Genomic DNA, 17,599 nt, shown 5'->3' on the forward strand with positions numbered 1-17,599 from the left:
AAGTGCTAGATGAAGATTTAGTGAAGTTGTGAATTAGTGAAACCAAAAGCAGATTAGATAAAAAGGATTTTTCAATACAACCTTGAGGCTGATAAAAGAGGATGGGACATAGTAAACCCTAGCCTTAGAACTTTATTCCAAATTTGTTGGAAGGGAGGGGATATGTATAATAGTGGTTGCATGTGGTCTGTCACAGGATTGTATGCTGGCACTGGTGTAGGAAATATACAGTCAGTGCTGGGGAGCCAGCTAAGTAAGTTAAATTAGTCAGTTATAACTTTCAGGCATCCATAACTTATTCTGCACGTCTAGGAAGCTGGAAGTCAACAAGTCTTCCGTTGTTAAATCATAAAAGATTTAAACATTTACATGGAGGGAAGAGGGTAGGGGGTGAAATGAATTTGTAAAGATCTCATTGAAACTTTGAGGCAAGCAGATCCCAAAATATTTTCAAAGAGCAAGGAATAGTGAGAGACTACACTGCACAATCCCTGTTGCTCTGAAAGGAGGTGTAAAATGTTAACAGTCCTGTAGTCCCCCAGTTACCTGTGGTCCCGTTCTGCATTGCTTATTCTTAGATGAGAAATTCTATAACCATGATTCCTTGCAGCATAATAATCCTTAGAATTTGTGAAAGAATACTGTATTTAAATGGTTTAGGTAGGATGTTAAAACATTTTCGGAAAATAGTATCAATGCAGTGTTTATTTTTAACACAGAGAGTTATAGTTTTGTGAACTTTGCTTATTAGTTAGAGCTGTGCCTCTGTAATAAGCCAAAAACCAAATAATTTCTGCATCTCTAGACTATAGATACTGTTTTCCTGGAGATAGAGATTTGTTCAAGATCAGTGTTACTTCAGTAGGGTTCTATACACACACACACCTCCCGCTCCATCACCCTAATACCCTACATACCTAGAGAGAACATTGAGATGAAAGACTCTTAGTAACTAATTTCTAAGCTTGCTTCAAGTTGTTGGTTTTCTTTGTTTTCCTGAGTCATTTTGGAGGCTTTCTTGGCCTGGAGACAAAATTTAATAGTAGGTAGGAATTTCAAGGTTACAGCTAAGCTTACTTGTCAACAGAGAGCAGTGACTAGACTAACCACAGCCTTAATCTTATTTAATGTGTCTTTGCCCTGAGGCAGAAATCTTCATTCATAATTTAGAGGAAATGAATAGTTAATAGATATAAAATTGTAGGTATCTGAGAAATTTGAAAAGATGTCAGAGAACCCCGTTGGGTATTAGAAAATGCTGTGTAGTATTAGCCAGTTTTTGACTATTGCTTGCAAAGATTTTCCAGGGCTTTTCAGAATTAAGTGCTACCTGAAATTCATATTGTCTGAGACAGCAGCCAGCTTGGCCTGTAGACAAATGTAAAAACACAAACTTGGGTGAGACTGAAAAATAGCTATCTAGAGCTATAGTGCTGACAGGAGTGTGAAGGTGATTTTTTTTCTCCCCAGACATTTTCTCATGTCTGGAGTCATTTTGATTGTCATTCTAGTTGGATAGAGGCTGGGGATGCTACACAACATCTTATAATGTAGAACAATGTCAAGATTGAGAAACACTGGTTATAGATAGATAGATAAATAGATATTAATGCATATAAACATACATGTGTGTATACAAATCTTCACTTTCGGACTTGTTTTCAGAACATAAAAATCTTTAAGAAAAGAAAATTCATTTCAATTATTAGATCAGCCAGCATCTTTAAAAATGGTTGGTGTATTCTTGTCACACATAAACCCTCTCAAAGCCTCAGGATCCATAGCCAGGAGACTCACAGTTTTTCAAAGTAGAGCTGTGCTAGTAGAGGTGTGCTTCAGAGATCCAGCGGCTTAGGGCACCATCTCAAGAAAGAGCCTTGAGATAAGTGAACATCCTTGAAGGTAATTTCTTTTCTGTGACATTTTACCTGTTCCCCTCTTAACACTGAAGTATTTTCTTCATTGAGTGCTGCAAGGTTAGTCTTTAATTGAACTCTGCCTTGCCTGTGGGCCTCCTAAATATTTGTATGAATTGAGAGTCAGGAGAGAAAAGGAGTAAGGGAGGGGGCATGATTGTGGAATTACATTTGAAGTTCAGATTGTTTGTTTTGTAAGTTTTTAGGTGATTGTACCTAATGAAAGCTTTTTGTTATCTTTAGTTTCTACTACTGTGAGCTGTTTCTTAAGTTTATGGAACACTTACTTTATATTGTACTTCATTTTATTCCTTCTTCCCTCCCTCCCTCCCTTCCTTCCTTCTTTTTTTTTTTTGTGGGGGATGGTGGTGGTGGTGCAGGGTCTCATTTTGTTGCCCAGGGTGGACTGGAGTGGCATGACCTAGACTCACTGCAGCTTCAACCTCTTGGGCTCAGGTGATCCTCCCACCTTAGCCTCCCAAGTGGATGGGACTATAGGCATGTGCCACTATGCCTGGCTAATTTTTAAATTTTTTTTTTTGTAGAGATGTCTCACTGTTGCCCAGGCTGGTCTTGAGCTCCTGGCTCAAGCAGTTCTACCTCAGCCTCTTAAAGTGCTAGGATTACAGGTGTGAGCCACCATGCCTGGCCTTTAGCTCTATTTCTAATGAAAAAGTTGAGTAATTTGTTGACAATAACCAAGAGTTATTAGTATGAAATAAACTTAGCTTTATTTGACTATGATTTAAAAAATCTGCCAGGCACGGTGGCTCACACCTGTAATCCTAGAACTTTGGGGGAAGCTGAGGTGGAGTTACTTGAAACTAGGAGTCTGAGATCAGCCTGGGTGACATAGAGAAACCCTATCTCTACTAAAAAATTTGAAAAAAAAAAATTAGGCATAGCTCAGTCTCAGCTACCTGGGAGGCTGAGGTGAGATGATCACTTGAGCCCAAAGCTTCTTGAGCCCAGGAGCTGTGATCACACCACTGCACTCCAACCTGGGTGACGGAGTGAAACCCTGTCTTTAAAAAACAAGTGTTTTTATCTATCTATCTATCTATCTATCTATGAAGAAACAACATAGTATATGTGTATGTGTGTATAAAGAAAAAATATAGTGATATTGCAAAGTAATACTTTTAACATCATTTACATAATTATAAATTTAATATAAATTATATAACTTTATATTATATAATTAATATAACTTTTATTATAATATTAAAATTATTTGGGGCCGGACATGATGGCTCATGTCTGTAATCCTAGCACTTTGGGAGGCCAAGGTGGGTAGATCACTTGAGCTCAGGAGTTCAAGACCAGCCTGGGCAACATGGTGAAACCCTGTCTATACAAAAAAGTACAAAAATTAGCCAGGTGTGATGTCATGTTCCCTGTAGTCCCAGCTACTCAAGAGGCTGAGGTGGGAGGATGGCTTGAGCCCAGAGGCAGAGGTTGCAGTGAGCCGAGATAGCACCAGTACACTCCAGCCTGGGCAGCAGAGTGAGACCTTGTCTCAAAAAAACAAAACAAAAAAACAAAAACAAACTGTAAAGGCAAATATTTTTCTGTATTTCTAATATGTGGACTTACTGTAAAGGAGCAGCAATATAACTTCTATCTGAAAGGATGGTAATAGACTGTGCTTTATATCTGTATCACTTAAGGTAGTTTAGGCTGTACATAACCAAAAACTAAACAAAAAACCCATCATCAACAAGACTCAAAGTAACAATGACTTAACCTAGTAGTTTATTTCTTGCTTGTGTAAAAGAAGGTAGGCCATCCAGGGCTTGAATGACTGTTGCATAAACATCTGGTCCCAGCCTCTCTTCATCCTGATATACTGTCAGCCTTGGTGCGAGGCCTTTTTGTCTTATATGGATGCTTGAGCTTATGTTCATTGATAAATTCTGACCTGGCCATTTGGCTGCCAGCATAGATGTGAATTTAACCAGGTGATTTATCCCAGCTCAGACATGTAAATTATGTAGCAAAAGCAAGCTAGCTACTACAGTCCTGAGGTAGACATTTCATGTATGCAGCAGCCAGGCATGGTGCTCAGCCACCATCATCCAGCCCAGATATTACCTGCCAATAACATTGTTTGCTTAGCTTGTTTAATGTGTGTCAGAAACAGTAGAAGTACAAGGTCACTTGATTGAAAGACCTACCCCATTTTTCCTGCACTGAACCACATCCCTTAGAGCTTGGACTCTGTTAGATTACAATTTCTATTTTGTAATAAAATGTATCCACTTAGCATTTCATCTTTGATCTCTTAGTGTTTTTTCTCTTTAACATCAATCATCATATCCACTTGGAGCCAGTAACAAGGTGGAAGAGCTGAAGAAGATTGCTCTTTTCTTTTAAGGAACTGCCCAGAAGTTGCACGTCTACTTAAATCTCATTGACCAAAGTATAGTCACATGGTCATGTGTAGTTTCAAGGGAAATAGTCCTTTGGACAATGGATCCAGCAAAAAAATGGAGTTCTTGTTGATAAAGAAAGAGCAACAACTAGCAGACTTTGAAACAATACTCAATGAAAATCTTAAGAAAAAATAGTGACTGTATAATCTTATTAGGGCTCCAAAAGATTGTAAAACTAGGATACTGTTTTATGGTAATCAACTGATCATTCCGTCTTTTTTTCTTTTAGGACTTTTCGTGACATTTCTGAAGATCTGAAATCTTCAGTAGGTTGATATGGTTTCCTCTGCAGTGATTTTTCTAGGAAGTTCAAATTTGACAGTAAGTTAAGCCTTCTGCCCTTTCAGCTGTGCCTAGCAAGCAGAACCCAGGAAAGAAGCAGAAACCTCCTGGCCTTACATATAGAATGCCTGGACAAGAGAGAACTTGCTGCGGGATGCTTTGTATTTTAAAACACAGCTTGAGAGTTCAGAATTGGTAGTTTGCTCACTTAACTGTTGTTAAGATGGCTTGAAAAGTTTCATTTTATACACTGGTACCCTGGCTTGAAATTTTTCCACTTTGGTTATCTATATTACTATATTATATATTTATAAAGTTATTTTAAGAACTCTAAACTACCTGCTGTTAAAAGAATATATGGTGTAATTTTTTCCTGGTTTAAGAAATCTGTTGTTAAACTTTTCTAAGACAGTCACTTTTCAAGGAAGAGGGCTTTCACTTTTGAGTGTGTAGTTGAGTGAGCAGGAAAAATGAATCTTCTACGCTTCTCCCACAATGTATTATACGTTCTTTAAGAAAGAATAAATCATAAGTATAAGGGTGGGGTGGCTTATTTGATGTTCAGTTTTGTGTTGTATCCTTGGAAGATACAAAGATTGAAGCTCTTCCTCCTCTTCCTCTTCTCTTAACGCTCCTTTACACTATTGCCAAATTATAAAACTTGGCTGACCACGTTGAAGTGAAATACTTATTAAGCTGCTATGAATGGTAACAGTATGATAAAATTCATGCTGTTGTTAGGTTTTCTCCTTCCAAGTGTTTGAAGTGAAAAATCTCAGGTGTAGCAATACTTTGATTTGTTAAATGTATCCGTTTCATTATTTGGAACTCTGCCAATAAGTTAGTTTTCAGCAGAATTTTATATTTATGTAGTATTTTCCCATCTTTTAGCACAGTGCCTTGCACATGACTCTAAATGAATGCTTGTTGAATTGAATTGCAACTTTAAAAATATCTCAGATATCACAATAACCAGCATAGTGCTTTACATTTTTACAAAGTCCTTTTGCACATACTATTTCACAAGTACATCACATCAGCTTTCATATAGCTTTATATTATTTTACATCAGTTTTACACTGATGGAGAAGCTAAAGTTCAGAAAAGTGACCAACTCAAAGTTGTAAAGTTTAGTAGGATTTGGCCTCAGATCTTTGACTCCGTTGTCTGCAGATTCTGCTGTACTAGTGTTCCTTCTAAATACTGTATGCAGTTTTCCCAGTGTTACGAGACAGGTGTTGCTATCCATTTGTTGTGAATGAAGACTTGTCCTATAGTATATGACAGGGCTGAGAGTGGACTGTAGTTCTTAGCTGAACCCTTTCTACTGTTTAAAACAGTCATCAGGCCTATCCTCTGCTCCCAGGAGAATGTGAAAAAGAACAGGGTTCTCTGCCAGGCTGTAGGTGGTGGCTCACATCTGTAATCCCAGCACTTTGGAAGGCCGAGGTGGGTGGATTGCTTGAGCCCAGGGGTTTGACATCAGCCTAGGCAACATGGCGAAACCCCATCTCTACAAAAAATAAAAAAAATTACCTGGGCATGGTAGTGTGCCTATAGTCCGAGCTACTCAGGAGGCTGATGTATGAGGATCACCTGAGCCCAGGAGGTTGAGGCTGCAGTGAGCCAAGATGGCACCACTGCACTCCAGCCTGGGTGAGAGAGTGAGACACTGTCCCAAGGAAAAAAAAAAGTGGGGGTAGTTCTTAAGTGTTGAAGATTTCCTTTTTGGAAAGTATTTAAAGGTAGAAATATTAATAATTTGTCCTAAAACATCTCCCTAAGAAGTTACTGATAATTATGATCAGCTTAAATTTATTCGTACACTGCTGAAGAAAAATGTTATTTAGAAAAGGCCACCATGAGATCTTCTGTTTGTATGGAGTAGGCTGCATACAGATCTCTTTATTTCTATTATGAATGCTTTAGCGATTATAATCAGCTATTTCACTGAGTATTAGATTTGGTCACTAAGTAACTCATGCTCTTCTTTAGTCAATCATTCATTCATTCACTAAAACATTTCTTGAGAGTTTGCTAAACTCTAGGCTCCATGCCAGGCACTGTACAGCGTGATGGAGATCACTCATAAGAAGGCCTCTTGGCCGGGCGCGGTGGCTCAAGCCTGTAATCCCAGCACTTTGGGAGGCCGAGACCATCCTGGCTAACACGGTGAAACCCTGTCTCTATTAAAAAATACAAAATAACTAGCCGGGCGAGGTGGCGGGCACCTGTAGTCTCAGCTACTCGGGAGGCTAAGGCAGGAGAATGGCGTAAACCCGGGAGGCGGAGCTTGCAGTGAGCTGAGATCCGGCCACTGCACCCCAGCCTGGGCGACAGAGCGAGACTCCGTCTCAAAAAAAAAAAAAAAAAAAAAAAAGTCTCTTGCTCTTAGCCAGATAATAAGTAATATAAAATTTAATTTTTTTGCATTAAAAGGCTAAAAAATCATTGATTTTTGTTCATTATGCACTGGTTAGTGTATAGCTGTAATTAGTACATATTCATCAGAGACAAATATATACAATGAGTTACTATACATATACAAAGTGATTTTAGCTGTATAAAGTGATATTGCAAAAAACTAGAGCTAATGTTTCTTGCTGGCATAATTATTAGCATAAATATAAGGTTCTTAGAGGTCTTTAAGATAATAGTTTAGAGCTACCAAAATTAGCAGCAGTGATGTAATATCACCCTGAAATACCAGGAGCAGAGGTGCCCCAGAGTGCTTCACAGCCATGATCAGGAAACTTGAACTGCCCCATTGCTACAGCAACAGCAGAAGGACTAGGAAGGTCCGCCAGCTGGGTAGGTCTTCTTGGAACCCTCCAAACCAGAAAGAAGCATCCCAGCACGATTCCTCAGATGCAATGAGGAAAGTTTACAGAATTTGAACAGGGCAACAGAGATCAAGTGGTATGAAAAGGTAGGAGTTTTAAGCTCAAGTCTCAAAGATAACCTGCCTTTACAATCTCAGTCAGAATTTGACCCAGAAAGAGGAAGTTTCTTCGGAAACAGACGGTACATTGATGAAGTAGAAGTCACTTCAGTAAAAACTGAGTACAGAAATTGGTCATAATATCTTGCATTTTATAGATTTATTAAAGATTAGTTTCAAGTTCACATTCGCTATTCAGTTGTAAACCGAATGGATGGGAAGGGAGAAAATACAAGCTCTCCACACAGGTATGCTCCTCTCTTTTCTGAGAGAGAAGAAGGCATAGGATTTTCAGCATAAATTCCATGATATGTGAGTGCTGTTTGAGTTCTGAAGTGTTCCTATCAATGTCGGTTCCTGCAAGTGATCTCTGTAAGACCACCGTACATGCTGGTCTTAGTTATTGTTAAAATTGCAAGGTTTCTTCACGCCCTCTTTGATAAGAAGTGGTTAGCTGGCAGAGCTTTCCCTTGACTTCTGAGACTAGTGTGGGTTGACCCATGACAGTGGGAAGAAATCCAACATGTTAGATGGAGACCCTGTAAGTAAACAAACTCTGTAGCCTTTGAGCTGCTTATTACAGTTAAAGGGCCATTAAATAGCTTGCAGAGGAGATCTTCTGGCTCACCTTGATCTTCACATGAACTCATTGTGACCTATCTGGATTTCCTAGGCCCTGTAGTTTCCATTTGGGTTATATGAGTGCCTCAGGAATGTGTCACTACTGGGCAAGAAATACTCAGAAATTCAGGCTGTGAGGGGTTAGATTAGAGGAAAGTAATTTAGGTGAGCTATCCAGAGCTTTCAACCTCAGGGTTTATAGGAAAAAAAAAACCCAAAAACAAAAACCTTTAGGACTTCTCATACTCTAACCCTGACCTTGCAGTTTCCTCAGAGGGGCCTCCTAAGACCCTTACAAGAATATTACACTAGGACTTTGAATGTGCATTTCACAGTGGAAATTGCCTCTGGCTAGCATTACTTCCAAATGCTAGTTCCAGCTAAAAACGAGTACTTTTTATTAGTTTCTTGTCTTTCAACATTCTGCCATCAAAATATATTCATTTTATTAACTTACTGATTATTGGGAACCTGCAAAAAAACACACATGCTATCTGCAGCCACTGGTTATTTTTGATAGTTCAAGAGAATTATAAATCAAGTTGTTCTGTCTGCTAGAGTCAGAAATTCTGTGCTAGAATGGGACTTCTAAAATTAGGTAGTCCTGTCACTTTCTAGAGAAAGACACAAGTTTATAGGTTTAAGTGACTTGTCTGACATACACATACAGCCAGTTAGTAACAGAATTCAGAGTAGAATAGAGTTCTTTTTTTTTTTCTGTCCGTTGTTCTACCTCTCTTTCCTTTTCTTCATGGTCAAGCAGCTTTTGGCAAAATGTATTCCTTATAGCAGTAGTTCCAAGAGATGTTAATAGATGTAAGAGAAAAAAGTATGTGTGTGTTGGGGGTGGGGGATTGCATGGTCAATTAAAATGAAGGAATGCCGAGTTTGTTTCCTGTCTGTAGGACTTCTAAGAGTTTTGAACATGCTATTACACATTGTGAATTTATAAGAGGGGACGAACACTGTTTGACCTTAGACTGCACTCCCCTTCTTTATTCCTCAGAGCATCTCAAAGGACTACAGGGTCCTTTGGGAAACATGGCCCTTGATCAAGTTTACAGCTGTTTGAGAAGACATCCCTAATGGAAATGCTGAATGACAGATCTATTACTGTGGTACCATGTAGTGTGTAATAAATCTTGAAGTCTAGAAAGCAAGCATATTTGCTGTTTAGAGCTATACTTAAGGTATAGAGATTCTTTTCCACCTATGGTGTGTAAAATCAGTATTTGTGTTTAATTTTGCAGGTTTTTCAAGGATTAACTAATGTGCAAATACAGTGGTGATATATTGATACTACATTTTAATAATGCTTTTGTATGGCACTTTATAGTTTTCAGACACCTTTTGTAACAGCCCTGTGAGACAGTACTATCCTTGTTGTAAAGTTGGGGGGGCTCTGGAGGCTCTGAAAAGTTTTTGGTGATATTCCCCTAAGTTTATACCACAAAATGATGGAGCCAGAATTTAGTTGCAGAACTTCTGACTCCAAGTCCAGAGTTCTTTACTAGACACCTGGTTTCTTACTAGCTTTTTGCTAGGTTTTTATTTAACAGTGAAAAGTATGGAAGCAAATCCCGATCATTTTGGCTTATTATCAAATACCATTTCTTTTTTATTGCAGAGACCCAGCAGATGTCACTCTCATTGTAGCCATCCCAAAGAAAACCCTTTGCAGTGCCACTTATTTAGGTAACTGAAGTGTATTTCCAGTGCAATTTAATTTTGAACTAAGATTTGATATAGAGTTGTAATTGGCTTACATGACTCTTTGAAAATATATCATCCCCGGGTTCTCAGGCGAAGGAGGCAATTCAAAAGTAAAAAAGAATATTCGAATACAGTAAATACTCTCTGTTCTCACACAAATGCTGTTTCTTAGCTTTAACTTGCTTTGACAACCTACTGATGTAACTTCTTTGTTAATGTGAAATATTTATATTTTGAAATAAAATTACTAGTGTTGAATGAATCAGGTGGTAAACTTAATCTCCTGTGTGTTGAAAAACTTGATCTTTTGTGAAGCCAAACTTCCATGAATCCATCCTTAGGCCTTCTGTCTTGCCATTTCCTCCGGCACCATTTTGTACACTGAATTCTTATGAAATACTGTCAACTTCATAAGGGAAGGTGTGTCTGGGGAGTGGACACTGGGTGCCTTATAGAGGTCAAGGGCCCTCAGTGCACAGGGGAAGGTGGCCTTGTGATAGGTAAGGAAGTGGTGAGATGGTTGGCTGAGAAGTAAGAATTGGAAGAAAAAGTTGGTTTAAGGACCTGTCCTTTTTGAATGAAGAAAAAGAAGCTGAAGCTTGGCTATCTTCAATATCAAAGACATCTGCGCGGCACTGGTAGGTGGATGAAGCTGAAGCGACAGGTTGAAGCACCGTGAAGCACCTTTCAGCGGTGCTTGGGAAAGAGCTTTCTGATGCCTCAGGTTGATGTTACCCAGCTCATCAATCTGGTCTTATGGAAGAAGAAATGATCCAGGCCAAGGTGTCCGAGTGGACTGGCAAGCCTCAGATTCTTTTTTACTCTGATAGGTTCTCACTGGCAGATATGGTAGTTGACAAAACATTTTTTCATGCTTCTCAGTCTGTTGCTTAAGTCTCCTCGCCACCCTGGCGAGATGGTGCCTGGAACCCTTGGAAGGGGTCTGAGACGAGATAGGGGCGGGGCTGTGCGGGGGCGGGACCTGGCTTAGGGGGCGGGGCTGCAGGGAGCCCACCCTAGGCTGTACTGCGGGGGTGGGGCCATACGGGGACGGCGGCGGGGACGCAGGGTTGGGGGCGGGGCCTCGGGCGGCGCGGGTGTCCTGTCGCCACCGCCGCGGGCGGTGGACTGACTGGCGGCGGGCTAGCAGTGGCGCGGAGTCCCGGCTGCGGGATAGCCCGAGGGCCATGGCCGCCTCTCCCGGACCCGCCGGCGTTGGCGGCGCCGGAGCAGTCTACGGCTCCGGCCCTTTGGGCTTTGCCCTCGACTCGGGACTGGAGATCAAAACTCGCTCGGTGGAGCAGACGCTGCTCCCGCTGGTTTCTCAGGTAAAGTGGCGCCCGGCGCTGCCCCTCTTCTCCCTCCCACCGCGGCCCGCGATGGCGGCCGCCGCTCGCACGGCCGGACGAGAGGCAGTCGCTGCCCCACTTTCCGCGCCCGCACTGCGGCTTTGTTGTCCGACCGCCTGTGTGGGGCTCCGGGACGGGCCTCGGCCCGGGCGGCGAGAGACTGGACAGTCTAAACTCCGGCGGCAGGGTTGAGTGGACTCGGCAGCAGGGGAGGCTGCGGGGCGCGGGTGCCGGCCCGGGCCTTTACCGCCAGTACCTGCCTCGGGTCTGCGGCTCCCAGGGGTCCCCGGCCGGGCGAGCCGCCCTCCGCGGAACTAGTGGTCGAGCCCAGTTCCAGAGGGAGAGAGGACCCCCGCGGGGCCCCCCGCTGGCACTTAGGGCTCTCCTCGTTAACCGACTCTGTCACCAGTTCGCAGCCCGGTCCCGAGCCCGGCTCCTCCGCCTGGGATATTCCTCCCGGCCTCCCCGCCTAGCATGCGCTCCTCGATCCTTTGTCCCACCCCGCTGTGGGTCAGTTGGCCGGGCTCCCATTCATCCCAGCCACCCTGCCCCTTCCCCTGAACTTGCTGCTGCTCACTTCTGCCCGCTTCTGTCCGGCCTCGTGGAAAAGTGACGTGGAGACTGTCCGACAGTTAATCCAGATGCACACCGTTTTGCCCAGTCCCGTTTGGGATGTGTGCGTTACTGTATTTGCCAATCAGCTAACCGACGCCCTGAGTTTTAGGAAAGTTTTTGTTTCTCCGAGCTGGGTTATATGCAGCTTCAGGGCTAGAATTCCTCACTTAGGTCTGTGGTAGGATGCCAAGCACTGTGGGGAGTGAATTCTGTGCCTTCGGGAGCGCGTTGGCGATGTGTGACTCACATCTAGGTTGTAACCGCTTCGTGACTCACACTAGGATTACCAAGATTTTAGAGATAGAAGAAATCTTAAAGATTATCCAACTTTAAAAATTCTTTCTTGTAGCATCCTTAACACCTGGCCGCCAGTACCTTGCTTAAACATGTTCAGTGAAGGGGAGCCTGTAGCTGTTGCATAGAATTCTCAATGCTATTATCTCTTCTCCAGCCCAGCCCTGCAAATATTTGAAAACAGCAGTCACACATGTCACTGGATTCCTGTTATGCTGGTTAAATAAACATCCCTATTTTCTTCACCTTCGCATGGCTAACACAGCAGTGATGAATATACCTGACACTCTCCCCCTCTTTTCCTGTGTCTCATAGAGGCTCTGACCAGTGGGAAGGGGTGCTGGGATCCCTCAGTAATGTCAGATCCACCCCTCCTCCCCATCTCCACTAGCACAAACACAACCAAAATGAGAAATATTGGAGCAGTTTTAAGAGGCATTAATTCTCATTCTCATTAATTCTCATAACAATCATGTGAGGTAGGTATATATTCTCGTGGTTTGGGCGAGGAAACTGAGGAATAGTGAGGTTAAATAATGTGTCATTAGGGCTTTCAATAAGTGCCAAACTGGGATTTGAATCCAGGTACCCTGACTCCAGACGGTTCTCTTTGCTACACCGTATGCTGTGTCCTCTCTAGAGATTAGAAGCAGTAATGAGGTCCTTAGAAAAAGATAGTACACAGTGGAAAAACAAGCTAGAAAGTCATAATCTGGAGAAATGGCAACTTTTCACAGTATCACTGCTAAAAATGTATCAGTCTTACAGTTCTGCATTGTGTAATTCTGGGGTACAAGAAGCCAGCGAAGAGTAGGAAAGCAGAGGAAGAAAAGTATAAATCACTGCTGAGAGTTAGAGGTCAATGCCAAAGGGGAAGAATGCCTGCCTTTGTTTTTTTTTTTTTTTTTTTTTTCCCCCTGTTAAAGCCTTGTTCAGGGTCACAGCTGAGGTTTTGCATCCCACACATTGTGTATCTACAGCTACGTCTCTACCACAACACCATAACTGATATTCTTCATAATTGGCTGTCCTTAACAAGAAAAAGTTAAAATCAAGAAGTGTATTAAGCATGGCCAGAATACTCGGTTAACAAAGCAGGGAAGTACAATTTAGAATGATTTTAAAGTTTCAGTGTTAGGCGATTAAAACAGCAGTTCTCCAGAAAACTCATATGTCCAAAAATCTCATTCTCTGAGAATGCTGTATTATTACCCAACTCATGTTTCACCATCTCATCCACAAGGATATTTTAAGCATTTTAAGCATGCATTTGTTGTGTGCTTATTTGTTGCTGTTTTTTGAGGGGCTTATATTCTAGTTCGTAGATAGGTCATGTATAGAAGAGCACATGCAAAATGTCAAATGAACATCATCAATGGTACATATTCTAAAGGCTCAGAGAAGGCATGAATGAGTCAGCAGCAATGTCATGGAGGAGGCAGGGTTTTGAGGTAAACAAGTAGGACTGGCACTATACAGTTTAACGTAGATAGTTTCTATTCTGGTATCATCTAGCTTCTTCTGACTCGCCAAGTGAAAAGTCCTGGGTTACTGGCCTTATTCTAAGAATGCAAGATTATATCAATATTAGAAAAATGTGTACAGTTTTTTTGCATTCACAAATTAGAAAAGATATATTTTCATAACAATGATGCAGAAAAAGCATTCAACTAAATTCAACTTCTAATAATGATAAGAAGCACTTAGGAAACTAGTATTAGGAAAAAATGTCCTTAACCTGATAGAGTATCTACAGAAAACTTTTAGTTAACATCATAGCCACAGTCAAATTTAAAATAAACATTTCCTTTAAAGCCAGAAACCAGAGTGATATGCCTGCTATCACAGATTCTATTCAACACTGCACTGGAAATTCTAGCCAGTGTAATAAGACAAGGAGAAGAAATAAAAGGAATAAATATAGGAAAGGAAAAACCAAAAATCTCAATGTGATATAATAACCTACATAGAAAACTCAAAAGAGTCTACAAGTAAATTATAAAAATTAGGAGTGTTGGCAAGTTCACTGAATGTAGGACACTAAAATCAATTGCATTTTTCTACGTTGATAACAAACAAGGCACAGGCGCTCTGGCTGCTGCCTGTAATCCCAGCTACTCTAGTCTCAGCTATTCAGGAGGCTAAAAAATGGGAGGATGGCTTGAGCCCAGCAGCGCAGGGCTGCAGTTAGCTGTGATCATGCCACTGTGCTCCAGCCTGGCCAACAAGGACCCTATCTTTAAAAAATAATTTAAAAATAATAAAAAATACATAGAAAAAGTAATTATTAAAAAATCCAGTTATATTAACAATAACAGCAAAATATGAGCTTCCTAAGAATATATCACTTTTGCTATATATATACAGAGATAGAGATCTTTCTCTATACATACATAGCAAAAGTGGTCAAACTTCATGGAGAAAATTTAAAAATTTTTCTGAAAGCCAACATGGTTCTAAATAAATGGGAGAAGAGTACTGTGTTCGAACCTAGGTTGACGTATTATAGACATATCAATTATCCCTTTTGATCAATTTAATGCAATTTCCATGAAAATTTCAGCAAGATTTTTCAGCAGAACTTGATAAAAGTAATTCTGAAGTTTATATGAAAGCACAAAGGGCCAAGATTAGGCAGAAGAGAAACAAGGTGGATGGACTTGCTTTGCCAGATTTCAAGACTCATTATAAAACTATAGTAATTAAGACAATATGGGTATCAGAACAGGGCTGAAAAACGTAGACCTATGAAACAGAATAGAAAACCCTAGAACAGATCCACACATATATGGAAACTTGGTAAATGACAATTGGCATTGCTGGTCGGTGGGGAAAGGAAGAACTTAAAAAAAATTAAGCTGGGACAATTGGATATCTAAATAGAAATATATGAAATTGGATCTCTGTCTTATACCAGTAAAAACATCAATTTCAGATGGATTAAAGACAATGTGAAAGGAAAAGCTCACAACACTTTTAGGAAAAAAAAATAGGGCAATATCTTTTTTTTTTTTTTTTTTGAGACGGAGTCTTGCTCTGTTGCCTGGGCTGGAGTGCAGTGGCCGGATCTCAGCTCACTGCAAGCTCCGCCTCCCAGGTTTACGCCATTCTCCTGCCTCAGCCTCCCGTGTAGCTAGGATGGGCAATATCTTCATTACCTTATGCTGGGAAAGGATTCGTTAGTATACCTCGAGTACAAACCTTAAGAAAAAAAATGGATAAATTTGACCTCTTTAAAATGAAGAACCTAGGCCAGGTGCAGTGGCTCACATCTGTAATCCCAGCACTTTGGGAGGCTGAGGTGGGTGGATCCCTTGAGTCCAGGATTTTGAGACCAGCCTGGGCAACATAGTAAAACCCAGTTTCTGCAAAATATACAAAAAATTAGCCGGGTGTGATGGTGTGCACCTGTGGTCCCAGCTACTCTGGAGGCTGAGGTGGGAGGATTGCTTGAGCTGGGGAGGTTAAGCCTGCTGTGAGCTGTGATCACAACACTGCATGAACCTCTGTTCATCAAAATGAAATAAGTCGTTAAGTGGGAGAATATGATTCCAACGCAAATAACCAACAAATGATTTGTAGTACCTAGAATAAATAAAATACTCCAATGAATAAAAATAAAAAGATTAGCCATTAAAAATCAGTTAAAAAATAATTTCACAGAAGAGGAAACAGATAAAAGATCTAAATAAATGGGAGAAGAGTACTGTGTTCGAGCCTAGGTTGACATATTATAGACATATCAGTTATCCCTATTGATCAATTTAATGCAATTTCCATGAAAATTTCAGCAAGATTTTTCAGTAGAACTTGATAAAAGTAATTCTGAAGTTTATATGAAAGCACAAAGGGCCAAGATTAGGCAGAAGAGAAACAAGGTGGATGGACTTGCTTTGCCATCCAGGCACCCTGCATCAAGCCCGGCTAATTTTTTTTGTTTGTTTGTATTTTTGTAGAGATGGGGTTTCACCATGTTGGCCAGGCTGGTCTTGAACTCCTGACCTCAGGAGATCCGCCAGCCTTGCCCTCCCAAAGTGCTGGGATTACAGGTGTGAGCCACCACGCCCGGCTAATGGGTACAATTACTATTTCCATTTTCACAGGTGAGAACACAGAGTCGCAGAAAGGTTATATAACTTGCCACGTGGTCACATGGCAGAGCCAGAATTCAAACCCAGGCAGAATGATGTCCATGCCCTTAACTGCTGGGATATGCGTTGGTGTTTTGCACTTCTTGACACCCTTTGTTAGAACAGCTAAAAGATGTTCAACTTCATTAGAAATCAATGAACTACAAGCTAAAAAAATCCACAGTGAAATTAAGTGTTGGTGAGGGATGTGGACGTGGTAGGAATATCCTTGTTACAACCATATTGAAAATGATTTGGTGTAATCTATTATAATTGAAGGTGGGCATTACCTGTGGCCCAGCAATTCAATTCAACTCCTAAGTCAGTACCCCTAGAGAAACCCCTGCACGCCTATTAGAAAAATGGATTGGGGCCGGGAGTGGTGGCTCACGCCTGTAATCCCAGCACTTTGGGAGGCTGAGGTGGGTGGATCACCTGAGGTCAGGAGTTCGAGACCAGCCTGGCCAACATGGTGAAACCCTGTCTCTACTAAAAATACAAAAATTAGCCGCGTGTGGTGGCGCATGCCTGTAATCCCAGCTACTTGGGAGGCTGGGGCAGGAGAATCTCTTGAACCTGGGAGTCTGAGGTTGCAGCGAGCCGAGATCATGCCACTGCACTCCAGCCTGGGCAACACAGTGAGACTGTATCTCAAAAAAAAAAAAAAAGAAAAGAAAAGAAAAATGGGTTGGAATGTGGGTAGCATTTTTACTTCTGATGGCCCCAAACTGGACTTCCCAAATGTCTTTTAACAGTAGTATGTGTACATAAATTGTGCTATGTTCATATAATGATATACTCTGTCACTGAAATGAATAAACTACAACTATAATTATCAATGGGGATGAATCTCAAAAACATAATGTTGAATGAAAAAAATGAAGATTCAAAACCAGATAAAACTAAACCAAATATCATTTAGGGTATACTGTGTGTGTAGTAGTTATAATAAGGGAGTGATGAACACAAAATTGGGACAATGGTTTCTTTGGGGACAAGGGAGTGATAGGGACCAGGAGTAGCCACAGAGTACAGGGGCTGTCAGAGATACTGACATTGTTCTCTTAAGCTTGGTGGTGGCTGCACAGGTCTTTCTTTCATTTCTGTAAACTGCACACATATATGTTATATATACTCATATGTTTTATATTTTATAATTCAGTCAGTTTCTTAAAAAGCCCTGGGCTAAGAACCAAGCATATTTTATGCAGAGCAACTCCCCACCTCCTTTAATAATCACTTTATTCTTCCTGTCAGAACTCCCACTCCCAGTCTTATAATGCTTTTATCCAAGGAAGGGAAG

At 41.1% G+C, this 17,599-nt stretch overlaps 2 protein-coding genes across 7 annotated transcripts in view; both read left to right on the forward strand.

The window, feature by feature from the left end:
• Positions 1–9,866, forward strand: part of TMEM245 (transmembrane protein 245) — a 106,096-nt gene extending 96,230 nt beyond the window's left edge. For all 4 annotated transcript variants that reach the window (XM_015117134.3, XM_077968369.1, XM_077968370.1 and 1 more), the window contains 2 exons: positions 4,581–4,672; positions 9,823–9,866. In XM_015117134.3, the coding sequence (XP_014972620.1) occupies positions 4,581–4,626 (46 nt within the window). In that variant the 3' untranslated portion in view covers positions 4,627–4,672; positions 9,823–9,866. The remainder of the gene's footprint in view (positions 1–4,580; positions 4,673–9,822) is intronic.
• A 1,172-nt stretch (positions 9,867–11,038) lies between these two features.
• The window catches only part of CTNNAL1 (catenin alpha like 1), a 73,184-nt gene continuing 66,623 nt past the window's right edge, over positions 11,039–17,599 (forward strand). For all 3 annotated transcript variants that reach the window (XR_013405656.1, XM_001108162.5, XM_077968373.1), the window contains exon 1: positions 11,039–11,236. Coding sequence is in view for 2 of the 3 variants with exons in the window: in XM_001108162.5 (XP_001108162.1) it covers positions 11,096–11,236 (141 nt within the window). In the remaining variant the exon portion in view is untranslated. The remainder of the gene's footprint in view (positions 11,237–17,599) is intronic.

This window comes from Macaca mulatta, chromosome 15 (assembly GCF_049350105.2).
Source record: "Macaca mulatta isolate MMU2019108-1 chromosome 15, T2T-MMU8v2.0, whole genome shotgun sequence".
In the NCBI taxonomy this organism is placed as follows: Eukaryota; Metazoa; Chordata; class Mammalia; order Primates; family Cercopithecidae; genus Macaca; species Macaca mulatta.